This window comes from Oncorhynchus keta, unplaced genomic scaffold (assembly GCF_023373465.1).
Source record: "Oncorhynchus keta strain PuntledgeMale-10-30-2019 unplaced genomic scaffold, Oket_V2 Un_contig_5943_pilon_pilon, whole genome shotgun sequence".
In the NCBI taxonomy this organism is placed as follows: Eukaryota; Metazoa; Chordata; class Actinopteri; order Salmoniformes; family Salmonidae; genus Oncorhynchus; species Oncorhynchus keta.
Window position 1 is genome coordinate 152,028 of NW_026288602.1, and position 13,940 is coordinate 165,967.

Sequence of the window (13,940 nt, forward strand, 5' to 3'; positions counted from 1 at the left end):
GTTGTCCTCCCAGCTGGAGATGTTTATGTGGTGTTTAGGGGATAGTCTTTAGGTTGTCCTCCCAGCTGGAGATGTTTATGTGGTGTTTTAGTCTTTAGGGGATAGTCTTTATGTGGGTTTTGTCCTCCCAGCTGGAGATGTTTATGTGGTGTTTAGGGGATAGTCTTTAGGTGTCCTCCCAGCTGGAGATGTTTATGTGGTGTTTAGGGGATAGTCTTTAGGTTGTCCTCCCAGCTGGAGATGTTTATGTGGTGTTTAGGGGATAGTCTTTAGGTTGTCCTCCCAGCTGGAGATGTTTATGTGGTGTTTAGGGGATAGTCTTTAGGTTGTCCTCCCAGCTGGAGATGTTTATGTGGTGTTTAGGGGATAGTCTTTAGGTTGTCCTCCCAGCTGGAGATGTGTTTATGTGGTGTTTAGGGGATAGTCTTTAGGTTGTCCTCCCAGCTGGAGATGTTTATGTGGTGTTTAGGGGATAGTCTTTAGGTTGTCCTCCCAGCTGGAGATGTTTATGTGGTGTTTAGGGGATAGTCTTTAGGTTGTCCTCCCAGCTGGAGATGTTTATGTGGTGTTTAGGGGATAGTCTTTAGGTTGTCCTCCCAGCTGGAGATGTTTATGTGGTGTTTAGGGGATAGTCTTTAGGTTGTCCTCCCAGCTGGAGATGTTTATGTGGTGTTTAGGGGATAGTCTTTAGGTTGTCCTCCCAGCTGGAGATGTTTATGTGGTGTTTAGGGGATAGTCTTTAGGTTGTCCTCCCAGCTGGAGATGTTTATGTGGTGTTTAGGGGATAGTCTTTAGGTTGTCCTCCCAGCTGGAGATGTTTATGTGGTGTTTAGGGGATAGTCTTTAGGTTGTCCTCCCAGCTGGAGATGTTTATGTGGTGTTTAGGGGATAGTCTTTAGGTTGTCCTCCCAGCTGGAGATGTTTATGTGGTGTTTAGGGGATAGTCTTTAGGTTGTCCTCCCAGCTGGAGATGTTTATGTGGTGTTTAGGGGATAGTCTTTAGGTTGTCCTCCCAGCTGGAGATGTTTATGTGGTGTTTAGGGGATAGTCTTTAGGTTGTCCTCCCAGCTGGAGATGTTTATGTGGTGTTTAGGGGATAGTCTTTAGGTTGTCCTCCCAGCTGGAGATGTTTATGTGGTGTTTAGGGGATAGTCTTTAGGTTGTCCTCCCAGCTGGAGATGTTTATGTGGTGTTTAGGGGATAGTCTTTATGTGGGTTAGGGGTCCTCCCAGCTGGAGATGTTTATGTGGTGTTTAGGGGATAGTCTTTAGGTTGTCCTGCCCAGTGGTGTTTAGGGATAGAGGTTGTCCTCCCAGCTGGAGATGTTTATGTGGTGTTTAGGGGATAGTCTTTAGGTTGTCCTCCCAGCTGGAGATGTTTATGTGGTGTTTAGGGGATAGTCTTTAGGTTGTCCTCCCAGCTGGAGATGTTTATGTGGTGTTTAGGAGATAGTCTTTAGGTTGTCCTCCCAGCTGGAGATGTTTATGTGGTGTTTAGGGGATAGTCTTTAGGTTGTCCTCCCAGCTGGAGATGTTTATGTGGTGTTTAGGGGATAGTCTTTAGGTTGTCCTCCCAGCTGGAGATGTTTATGTGGTGTTTAGGGGATAGTCTATAGGTTGTCCTCCCAGCTGGAGATGTTTATGTGGTGTTTAGGGGATAGTCTTTAGGTTGTCCTCCCAGCTGGAGATGTTTATGTGGTGTTTAGGGGATAGTCTTTAGGTTGTCCTCCCAGCTGGAGATGTTTATGTGGTGTTTAGGGGATAGTATTTGGGTTTTCCTTGCAAATGCCAGGGTTGTCGGTTCAATTCCCACACGGGGACCAGTATGAAAGACATATAAAATTGTATTCCCTCACTACTGTAAATATCTCTGGATAAGAGTCTGCTAAATTACTAAAAATGGAAGGATTTGGGTCATTTTTATGTGTAGGACCCAGGAACATGTTTGGCTTGGTGGAAGCATCCAGGATGCACCTCTTCCTTATCGTCATCATCTGACGGTCCTCTTCCCAGTGGGTAGTGACGGCGTTATCATCTGACTGTCCTCTTCCCAGTGGGTAGTGACGGCGTTATCATCTGACTGTCCTCTTCCCAGGGGGACGGCGTTATCATCTGACTGTCCTCTTCCCAGGGGTAGGGACGGCGTTATCATCTGACGGTCCTCTTCCCAGTGGGTAGTGACAGGTTATCATCTGATGGTCCTCTTCCCAGTGGGTAGTGACGGCGTTATCATCTGACGGTCCTCTTCCCAGTGGGTAGTGACGGCGTTATCATCTGATGGTCCTCTTCCCAGTGGGTAGTGACGGCGTTATCATCTGACTGTCCTCTTCCCAGTGGGCAGTGACGGCGTTATCATCTGATGGTCCTCTTCCCAGTGGGTAGTGACGGCGTTATCATCTGACTGTCCTCTTCCCAGTGGTAGTGACGGCGTTATCATCTGATGGTCCTCTTCCCAGTGGGTAGTGACGGAACGTTATCATCTGACTGTCCTCTTCCCAGGGACGGCGTTATCATCTGATGGTCCTCTTCCCAGTGGGCAGTGACGGCGTTATCATCTGACTGTCCTCTTCCCAGGGACGGCGTTATCATCTGATGGTCCTCTTCCCAGTGGGCAGTGACGGCGTTATCATCTGATGGTCCTCTTCCCAGTGGGTAGTGACGGCGTTATCATCTGATGGTCCTCTTCCCAGTGGGTAGTGACGGCGTTATCATCTGACTGTCCTCTTCCCAGGGACGGCGTTATCATCTGATGGTCCTCTTCCCAGTGGGCAGTGACGGCGTTATCATCTGACTGTCCTCTTCCCAGTGGGCAGTGACGGCGTTATCATCTGACTGTCCTCTTCCCAGTGGGTAGTGACGGCGTTATCATCTGACTGTCCTCTTCCCAGGGACGGCGTTATCATCTGACAGTCCTCTTCCCAGTGGGTAGTGACGGCGTTATCATCTGACTGTCCTCTTCCCAGTGGGCAGTGACGGCGTTATCATCTGACTGTCCTCTTCCCAGTGGGCAGGGACGGCGTTATCATCTGACTGTCCTCTTCCCAGTGGGCAGTGACGGCGTTATCATCTGACTGTCCTCTTCCCAGTGGGCAGTGACGGCGTTATCATCTGACTGTCCTCTTCCCAGTGGGTAGTGATGGCGTTATCATCTGACGGTCCTCTTCCCAGTGGGCAGTGACGGCGTTATCATCTGACTGTCCTCTTCCCCAGTTATCATCTGACTGTCCTCTTCCCAGTGACGGCGTTATCATCTGACTGTCCTCTTCCCAGTGGGTAGTGACGGCGTTATCATCTGACTGTCCTCTTCCCAGTGGGTAGTGACGGCGTTATCATCTGACTGTCCTCTTCCCAGTGGTTTATCATCTGACTGTCCTCTTCCCAGTGGGTAGTGATGGCGTTATCATCTGACTGTCCTCTTCCCAGTGGGTAGGGACGGCGTTATCATCTGAATCACTGAAGCTCCACAATGGAAGTGTTGGTGGTTTTATATCTCGGCCTTTGAATCTTTCAGGTGGGAAGAGTGCCGTCTGTTATACAGGATTTCTGACTCCTGAGGCAGATTTCACCTTTGAGTTGGAGGAATGACAGCGATGAAGATTTGCAGGATGTTGTCCCTGTTTTAACTCCAGTGTTTACCTTGAAGGGGCGTTTCAGCACCACTGTTCCTGGGCACCGTAGCTGACGTCATGCAGCAGTCCCGGTCTTATGGTCAATTGGTCAGGATAGAATCAGAGGCACGATGGTTCACAGAGTCAAAGGCTATGAAGGTCTTGTGTCTATGAAGGTCTTGTGTCTATAAAGGCCTGGTGTCTATGAAGGCCTGGTGTCTATGAAGGCCTTGTGTCTATAAAGGCCTTGTGTCTATGAAGGCCTGGTGTCTATGAAGGCCGTGTGTCTATGAAGGCCTGGTGTCTATGAAGGCCTGGTGTCTATGAAGGCCTGGTGTCTATGAAGGCCTGGTGTCTATGAAGGCCTTGTGTCTATGAAGGCCTTGTGTCTATGAAGGCCTGGTGTCTATGAAGGCCTGGTGTCTATGAAGGCCTGGTGTCTATGAAGGCCATCTGAGATGTCTATGAAGGCCTTGTTCTATGAAGGCCTGGTTCTGAAGGCCTGGGTCTATGAAGGCCAGTGTGTTATGAATGGCCTCTTCCAGGAGGGAGTGTCTATAAAGGCCTGTGTTATGAAGGCCTGGTGTCTTCCTTCAGGATTTCCCTGGTTTCTATCTGGCCTGGTGATTTCTATGAAGGCCTGGCATCTCACCTCCAATGGAAGTAGGTTCTGAAGAGGCCTGGAAGAATCTGCATGAAGGCCTTGTGTCTATGAAGGCCTTGTGTCTATGAAGGCCTGGTGTCATATGAAGGCCTGGTTTATGAAGGCCTGGTGTCTATGAAGGCCTTGTGTCTATGAAGGCCTGGTGTCTATGAAGGCCTGGTGTCATGAAGGCCTGGTGTCTATTCTGTCCTCCTCAGGTCTATGAAAAGGCCTTGTGTCTATGAAGGCCTGGTGTCCTGAAGGCCATGTGTCTAAAGGCAGGATGTTCTGAAGGTGTCTATGAAGGCCTGGTGGTCTCCCAAGTCCTCCTGCAGTCTTGAAGGCCTGGTGTCATGAAGGCCTGATGGTTCTAGAGGCCTGGTGTCTATGAAGGCCTGGTGTCTATGAAGGCCTTGTGTCTATGAAGGCCTGGTGTCTATGAAGGCCTGGTGTCTATGAAGGCCGTGTGTCTATGAAGGCCTGGTGTCTATGAAGGCCTTGTGTCTATAAAGGCCTTGTGTCTATAATGTACAGTAGTTCATTTTGCTCCTGGTGTTTTTCCTGCAGTTGTCGTGCTGTGAAGATCCTGTCCTCTGGTTGGGGGGAAAAGCCACACTGAGATTCTGGGAAGATTTCTTCTGACGGGGGAAAGGAGTCGGTTGGCCAGTGTTTTCCTGGTGGTGGACAGGAGGGAGATGTAGTTCCCACAGTCTGCTTTGTCCCATTTTTAACTTCTTGAGTGTAGGGGGCAGGATTTTCGTTTTTGGCTAGAAAACGTACCCATATGAAACTGCATATTTCTCAGGCCCAGAAACTAGAATATGCTAGAATATTTGTCAGATGCCAGGTGGATTAACAACAAGCTAAGCTGTGTTTTGCTATATTGCACTTGTGATTTATTGAAACTTTATATTTTTAGTAATTTAATTTGAATGTGGCGCTCTGCAATTCAGCGTGTGTTGATGAAAATGATCCCGCTAACGGGATGGGTGCGTCAAGAAGTTTAACCAATTAGGGCACCCCTGAGTTCTGCAGGCATTTCCTCCTAATCCCAGGTCTTCAGGAGCAGGGCATGTATGTGTTGTAGGAGCACTGGTCCGCCTTCCTTCAGGATTTCAGCTGGAATTTCATCTGGCTGTTGTTGTTCCCCTTCTAAAGGATGGCATCTTGCACCTCCTGCAGGCCAGGAGGTTCTCCCTTGTCCTCCTGCAGGCTGGGTGGTTCTCCCATGTCCTCCTGCAGGCCAGATGGCCCTCCCATGTCCTCCTGCAGGCTGGATGGTTCTGCCATTTCCTCCTGCAGGCTGGGTGGTTCTCCCAAGTCCTCCTGCAGGGTAGGCGATTCTCCCATGTCCTCCTGCAAGCTGGGTGGTTCTCCCAAGTCCTCCTGCAGGGTAGGTGGTTCTCCCATGTCCCCCTGCAGGCTTGGAGGTTCTCCCAGGTCCTCCTGCAGGCCAGGAGGTTCTCCAATGTCCTCCGTGGTGGGTCGCTGAGGGATGTGGTCAATATCTTATAGTATATCTTATAATATATATATTGTTGTGCTTCTGTTGAGGAGCTCCTCGAAGTGTTCTTTCCACTGGGATTGGATTGATTGATTGATTGATTGATTGATTGGATTGGTCATGCTTCATTAGCTTTTGCCCATCTCTGGAGCGAAGGGGGTTTAGGCCACGGTGACTGGGTCTGTACACCGCCTTGGTGGTGAGGGATGTGTTAGGCCACGGTGACTGGGTCTGTACACCGCCTTGGTGGTGAGGGATGTGTTAGGTCACGGTGACTGGGTCTGTACACCGCCTTGGTGGTGAGGGATGTGTTAGGCCACGGTGACTGGGTCTGTACACCGCCTTGGTGGTGAGGGATGTGTTAGGCCATGGTGACTGGGTCTGTACACCGCCTTGGTGGTGAGGGATGTGTTAGGCCACGGTGACTGGGTCTGTACACCGCCTTGGTGGTGAGGGATGTGTTAGGCCACGGTGACTGGGTCTGTACACCGCCTTGGTGGTGAGGGATGTGTTAGGCCACGGTGACTGGGTCTGTACACCGCCTTGGTGGTGAGGGATGTGTTAGGCCACGGTGACTGGGTCTGTACACCGCCTTGGTGGTGAGGGATGTGTTAGGCCACGGTGACTGGGTCTGTACACTGCCTTGGTGGTGAGGGATGTGTTAGGCCACGGTGACTGGGTCTGTACACCGCCTTGGTGGTGAGGGATGTGTTAGGCCACGGTGACTGGGTCTGTACACCGCCTTGGTGGTGAGGGATGTGTTAGGCCACGGTGACTGGGTCTGTACACCGCCTTGGTGGTGAGGGATGTGTTAGGCCACGGTGACTGGGTCTGTACACCGCCTTGGTGGCGAGGGATGTGTTAGGCCACGGTGACTGGGTCTGTACACCGCCTTGGTGGTGAGGGATGTGTTAGGCCACGGTGACTGGGTCTGTACACCGCCTTGGTGGCGAGGGATGTGTTAGGCCACGGTGACTGGGTCTGTACACCGCCTTGGTGGTGAGGGATGTGTTAGGCCACGGTGACCTTGGTGGTGAGGGGATGTGTTAGGCCACGGTGAGGTCTGTACACCGCCTTGGTGGTGAGGGATGTGTTAGGCCACGGTGACTGGGTCTGTACACCGCCTTGGTGGTGAGGGATGTGTTAGGCCACGGTGACTGGGTCTGTACACCGCCTTGGTGGCGAGGGGATGAGTCGGCCAGCTGCTGGATCTCCAGGACTTTTCCATGTGGATTTTAGCCACGGTGACTGGTCTGTACATCGCCTTGGTGGGAGGGATGTGTTTGGCACGGTGACTGGGTCTGACACCGCCTTGGTGGCCAGGGATGGTTAGGCCACGGTGACTGAGCTGTTCAATTTCTGAGGGATTGTTCAGGCCACGGTGACTGGGTCTGTACACCGCCTCGGTGGGGTCATCCTTTTGGGTCTTACGGCCAGCTGCTGGGTCATCCAGGACTTTTTGGGTTTTAGTTCCCAGCGTGGGGTCATCCTTTGGAGGGTCTTACGGTTGGTGGAGTCATCCTTTTGGGTCACGGTTCCCCGTTGGAGTCATCTTTTTGGGTCTTACGGTCGGTGGGGACATCCTTTGGGTCTTACTGTCAGTGAAGTCATCTTTTTGGGTCTTACGGTCGGTGGGGACATCCTTTTGGGTCTTACTGTCAGTGAAGTCATCTTTTTGGGTCTTACGTTGGTGGGGGTCATCCTTTGGGTCTTACTGTCGGTGGAGTCATCTTTTTGGGTCTTACGGTCGGTGGGGACATCCTTTTGGGTCTTACTGTCAGTGAAGTCATCTTTTTGGGTCTTACGGTCGGTGGGGTCATCCTTTTGGGTCTTACGGTCGTTGGGGTCATCCTTTTTGGTCTTACGGTCGGTGGGGTCATCCTTTTGGGTCTTAGGGTCGGTGGGGTCATCCTTTTGGGTCTTACGGTTGGTGGAGTCATCCTTTTGGGTCTTACGGTCATTGGGGTCATCCTATTGGGTCTTACGGTCGTTGGGGTCATCCTTTTGGGTCTTACGGTCGTTGGGGTCATCCTTTTGGGTCTTACGGTTGGTGGAGTCATCCTTTTGGGTCTTACGGTCGGTGGGGTCTTTGTCCTTTTGGGTCTTACGGTCGGTGGGGTCTTTGTCCTTTTGGGTCTTACGGTCGGTGGGGTCTTTGTTCTTTTGGGTCGTACAATCGTGGGGTTCTTTTTGGTCTTATAGCCAAGGTTGTCCTTGCAGGTGTTGAGGATGGCGGATTTGATTATGTTCAATGAGCTTCAGCCCCTTGCCATTTGAGTGAGAGCTAGCAAAGACATACACACGGCAGAGCGAGCGAGAGCAATGACGTGGTGGATATATCTGACACATATAGTAGTACGCAATTTACCCCGGGGACCACTTTTGGCTTGGGAACCACTACTTTCAGAACGATTAGCTACTAAGTATACAAAAGTACCCGAGTAAACTCTGTTTAACTTCATCCTGTGAGTCAAAGGGTTGGAGGTCATCTGGTGCAGCACACCATCACTCTCCTTCTTAGTCAATTGTCCTTACACAGCCTGTAGGTGTGTTGAGTCATTGTTCTGTTGAAAAACAAATGATAGTCCAGGGTTTTTCCACTTGGTGCAAACCAGACAGGATGGCATATCACTGCAGGTGCTCTTAGCCATGCTGGTTAAGTGGGCCTTGAATTCTAAATAAATAAATCTCAGACAGTCTCACCAGCAAAGCTCTCCCACACTTCACACCTCCTCCTCCATGCTTCACGGTGGTTATTTTGTCTGTGTGTTTTGTTACAGTAAACTGCGTTTATAGTTCCTCTGTGTGTTTTTTTTACAGTAAACTGAGTTTATAGTTCCTCTGTGTGTTTTTGTTACAGTAAACTGAGTTTATAGTTCCTCACACACACACACACACACAAACACAGTTTAGAAGGTCTTCTGTGTGTTACAGTACCAGTAAAAGTTTATAGGTCCTCTGTGTGTTTTTGTTCAGTAAACCAAAATAGTATTAATCTAAGTTTTCCTCAATGTAGTGACATTTTTGTTACCAGCTTTCCCAACAGTCTAGAAGGAGTTCCTGTGTGTTTTTGCTAAACTGCTTTTCCACTCCTCTGTTCCAAACAGTTTAAACCATCTCATTTGGGTTTTTGTTACAGTCATCTAAGTTCCCTTTTATAGTAAACAGTCCTCTGTGTGTTTTTGTGCAAACCAGACAGTAAACTGGTTTATAGTTCTCTACAGCAAAGTTTATAGTTCCTCTGTGTGTTTTTGTTACAGCTGAGTTTATAGGTCCTCTGTGTGTTTTTGTTAGACAGTAAACTGAGTTTATAGTTCCTCTGTGTGTTTTTCAGTAAACTCCTCCATAGTTCTCTGTGTGTTTTTGTTACAGTAAACTGTTATAGTTCCTCTGTGTGTTTTGTTACAGTAAACTAGAGTTCCTCTGTGTTTATAGTTCCTCTGTGTGTTTTTTTACAGTAAACTGAGTTTATAGTTCCTCTGTGTGTTTTTGTTACAGTAAAGGAGTTTATAGTTCCTCTGTGTGTTTTTTTACAGTAAACTGAGTTTATAGGTCCTCTGTGTGTTTTTGTTACAGTAAACTGAGTTTATAGTTCCTCTGTGTGTTTTGTTACAGTAAACTGAGTTTATAGTTCCTCTGTGTGTTTTTGTTACAGTAAACTGAGTTTATAGTTCCTCTGTGTGTTTTGTTACAGTAAACTGAGTTTATAGTTCCTCTGTGTGTTTTTTTACAGTAAACTGGATGCCTTCATCTATGATGCTGCTGTGTTGAACTACGCTGCTGGCAGAGACGAGGGCTGTAAGCTGGTCACCATCGGTTTTGGGTACATCTTCGCCACCACCGGCTACGGCATCGCTCTGCAGAAAGGGTTTTTGGAAACGACAGGTGGACCTGGCGATACTGGCCATCTAGGAGATGGTAGGAAACTCCTCTCCTCTCCTCTGGTGTTTTTGTTACGGCTTTCCTCTCCTCTCCTCTCCACGGCTTTCCTCTCCTCTCCTCTCCTCTCGTCTCCCTCTAAACTCCCTCCTCTCGTCTCCTCTCCTTTCCTTGTTCTCCTCTCCTCTCCTCTCCTCTAGTTCCTCTCCTCTCCTTTCCTCTGTAAACTGCTCTGCCCTTTCCTCTCCTCCCTGTCTCTTTTCTCCTACTCTCCTCTCCTCTCCTCTCCTCCTCTCCTGTTTTCCTCTCCTCTCCTCTAAACTCCTCTCCTCTCCTCTCCTTTCCTCTGCTCTCCTCTGCTCTCCTCTCCTCTCCAGTTCCCTCCTCTCCTCTCCTCTTTTTCCTCTCCACTGAGTTCTATCTCCTCTCCTCCTCTGTTTTTTTCAGTAAACTCTCCTCTCCCTCCTCTCCTCTCCTTTCCTCCTCTCCTCTCTCTGCCATTTCTTCTAGACCTCTCCTCTCTCCTTTCTCCTGGTCTCTCCTCCCCTCTCTCGGGCTTTCCTTCTCCTCTCCTCTCCACTCCTCTCCTCTCCTCTCCTTTCCTCTGCTCTCCTGGAAACCTCTTGGACCTCTCCACTCCATCTCCTCTCGTAGGACTCTCCTCTCCCTCTCCTCTCCCTCTCTCCTCTCGTCTCCTCTCCTTTCCTCCTCTCCTCTCCTCTCCTCTCCACTCCTTCTCCTTTCTCTGCTCCTCCTCCTCTCCTTTCCTCTACTCCTCCTCTCCTCTCCTCTCCTCTCCTCTCCTCTCCCTCTCTCCTCTCCACTCCTCTCCTCTCCTCTCCTCTCCTCCTCCCTTTCCTCTCCTCTCCTCTCTCTCCTTCTCCTCTCCTCTCCTCTCCTCTCCCTCTCCTCTATACTCCACTGTCTCCTCTCCTTTCCTCTCTCTCCTCCTCGCATGCCCTTTCCTCTACTCTCCTTTCATCTCCTCTCCTCTCTCTACCATATTTAACCCTTCTATATCACTGTCCTCTCCTCTCCTCTCCTCTCCTTTCCTCTACTCTCCTTTCATCTCCTCTCCTCTCTATACCATATTTAACCCTTCTATATCACTGTCCTCTCCTCTCCTCTCCTCTCCTCTCCTCTCCTCTCCTCTCCTCTCCTCTCCTCTCCTCTCCTCTCCTCTCCTCCTCTCCTCCCTTTCCTCTACTCTCCTTTCATCTCCTCTCCTCTCTCTACCATATTTAACCCTTCTATATCACTGTCCTCTATTCCTCTATCTCTCCTCTGTCTCTCCTCTCTCTACCATATTTAACCCTTCTATATCACTGTCCTCTCCTCTCCTCTCCTCTACTCTCCTTTCATCTCCTCTCCTCTCTATACCATATTTAACCCTTCTATATCACTGTCCTCTCCTCCCTCAACCAGTCCTGTATTTCTATTCTGTATATGTGGTTATTAATGTATATGTAAATACATGTATATGTAAATAGGGTTATATGTAAATAGGGTTATATTTAAATAGGGGTATATGTAAATAGGGTTATATGTAAATAGGGTTATATTTAAATAGGGGTATATGTAAATAGGGTTATATGTAAATACGTGTATATGTAAATACATGTATATGTAAATAGGGTTATATGTAAATAGGGTATATGTAAATAGGGTATATGTAAATAGTGTATATGTAAATAGGGTTGTGTGTAAATAGGGTATATGTAAATAGTGTAATGTAAATAGGGCTGTATGTAAATATGGTATATGTAAATAGGGTATATGTAAATATGGTATATGTAAATAGGGTATATGTAAGTAGGGCTGTATGTAAATAGGGCTGTATGTAAATAGGGTATATGTAAATAGGGGTGTGTGTAAATAGGGTATATGTAAATAGGGTATATGTAAATAGGGTATATGTAAATATGGTATATGTAAATAGGTAATGTATGTAAATAGGGTTTTATGTAAATAGTGTATATGTAAATAGTGTTTATGTAAATAGGGTGTATGTAAATAGTGCATATGTAAATAGGGTATATGTAAATAGGGTATATGTAAATAGGGCTGTATGTAAATAGGGTATATGTAAATAGGGCTGTATGTAAATATGGTATATGTAAATAGGGTTGTATGTAAATAGGGATGTATGTAAATAGGGTATATGTAAATAGGGTATATGTAAATAGGGATGTATGTAAATAGGGTATATGTAAATAGGGTATATGTAAATAGGGCTGTATGTAAATAGGGTATATGTAAATAGGGCTGTATGTAAATAGGGTATATGTAAATAGGGCTGTATGTAAATAGGGTATATGTAAATAGAGCTATATGTAAATAGGGTTTATGTAAATAGGGTTGTATGTAAATAGGGCTGTATGTAAATAGGGTTGTATGTATTTCTGTCTGTTTTTTCATCTGTCTTCTCTACTGTTACACTTCTGTTCAGCCAAGTCCAAGAGAGGAGAACTGGCAAGTAAGCATTTCACTGTGTTGTCTACACCTCGCTGTTTGTGGTCCTCTCCTTTCCTTTCCTCTCCTTTTCTCTCCTTTCCTCTGCTCTCCTCTCCTTTCCTTTCCCCTCCTTTCCTCTCCTTTCCTCTCCTTTCCTTTCCCCTCCTTTCCTCTCCTTTCCTCTCCTTTCCTTTCCCCTCCTTTCCTCTCCTTTCCTCTCCTCTCCTTTTCTCTCCTCCCCTCTCTTCTCTTCTCCTCTCCTCTCCTCTCCCTCCTCCTCTCCTCACCTCTCCTCTTCCTCTCTTCCTTCTCTTCTCTTCTCTTCTCTTCTCTTCTCTTCTCTTCTCTTCTCTTTCCTCTCCTCTTCTCTTCTCCCTCCTCTCCTCTCCTCTTCCTCTTCTCCTCTCCTCTCCTCTCCTCTCCTCCTCTCTCCTCTCCTTTCCTCTTCTCCTCTCCTTCTCCTCTCCTCCTCCTCCTTTCCTCTCATTTCCTCTCCTTTCCTCTCCTCTTTCTCTCCTCTCCTCTCCCTCTCTCTCTCCTTTCCTTTCCCCTCCTTTCATCTCCTCTCCTCTCCTCTCCTCTCATCTCCTCTCCTCTCCTCTCTCTCATCTCATCTCCTCTCCTCTCCTCTCCTCTCCTCTCCTCTCCCTCCTCTCCTCTCCTCTCATCTCCTCTCCTCTCCTCTCCTCTCCTCTCCTCTCCTCTCCCCTCTCCTCTCATCTCCTCTCCCTCCTCTCCTCTCTCTCATCTCCTTCTCCTCTCCTCTCCCTCTCCTCTCCTCTCCTCTCCTCTCATCTCCTCTCTCCTCTCCTCTCTCTCTCTCCTCTCCTCTCCTCTCCCTTTCTCTCCTTTCCTCTCCTCTCCTCTCTTTCATCTCCTCTCCTCTCCTCTCCTCTCCTCTCCTTTCCTCTCCTCTCCTCTCCTTCTCCTTCTCCTCCTTCCTTTCTCCTTTCCTCTCATTTCCTTTCCCCTCCTTTCCTTTCTCTCTCCTCTTCCTCCTCTCCTCTCCTCTCCTTTCCTCTGCTCTGCTCTCCTTTCCTCTCTCTTTTTCCTCTCCTCTCTCCCTCTCTCCTCTCTCCTCTCCTTTCCTTTCTCCTTTCCTCTCCTCATCTCCTCTCCTCTCCTCTCTCTCCTCCTCTCTCTCCTCTCTTTTCCTCTCCTCCTCTCCTTTCCTCTCCCTCTCCTTTATTCTATTTCCTTTCCTCTCTCTCCTTTCTACTCTCTCTCCTCTTCTCTCCTCCTTCTTTCCTCTGCTCTTTCCCTCCTTTCTTTCTCTTTCTTCTTTCCTCTCCTTTCCTTTCCTCTGCTCTTTTCCTCTCCCTTTCTTTCCTCTCCTCTCTCTCCTCTCTTTCCTCTCTTCTTTCCTCTGCTTTCCTTTCCTCTGCTTTCCTTTCCTCTTTCCCTCCTTTCCTCCTCTCTTTCTTCTCTTCTCCTCTCCTCTCCTCTCCTCTCCTCTCCTTTTCTCCTTTCTCTCCTTCCTCTCCTCTCTCCTTTCTCTCCTTTTCTCTCCTCTCCTTCCCTTTGCTCTCCTTCTACTCTCCTTTCCTTCCTCTCCTTTATTCCTTTCCTCTCCTTTCCTTTCTCTCCTTTCCTTCCCTCTTATCTCCTTCCTATCTCTCCTCTCCTCTTCTCTCCTTTCTCTCCTTTCCTTTCCTCTCCTTTCCTTTCCTCCTCTCTCCTCCTTTCCTCTGCTCTCTCTTTCCTCTCCTCTCCTTTCCTCTGCTCTTCTTTCCTTTCCTCTCTTCTTTCCTCTCCTCTTCTTCCTTTCCTCTGCTTTCCTTTCCTCTGCTTTCCTTTCCTCTGCTTTTTTCCTGGGGTTTCTGGCTGCCTAGAGATTATAACAGAACATGACC

The 13,940-nt window shown here is 48.2% G+C and overlaps 1 protein-coding gene across 1 annotated transcript in view; it reads left to right on the top strand.

Annotated features, from left to right (window-relative positions):
* Nucleotides 1-13,940, top strand: part of LOC127925628 (glutamate receptor ionotropic, NMDA 2A-like) — a gene marked incomplete at its 3' end in the record, with an annotated part of 119,878 nt that overhangs the window by 78,731 nt on the left and 27,207 nt on the right. Inside the window, 2 exon segments of the mRNA XM_052510650.1 lie at nt 9,487-9,622; nt 9,624-9,657. Coding sequence (XP_052366610.1) covers nt 9,487-9,622; nt 9,624-9,657 — 170 coding nt within the window.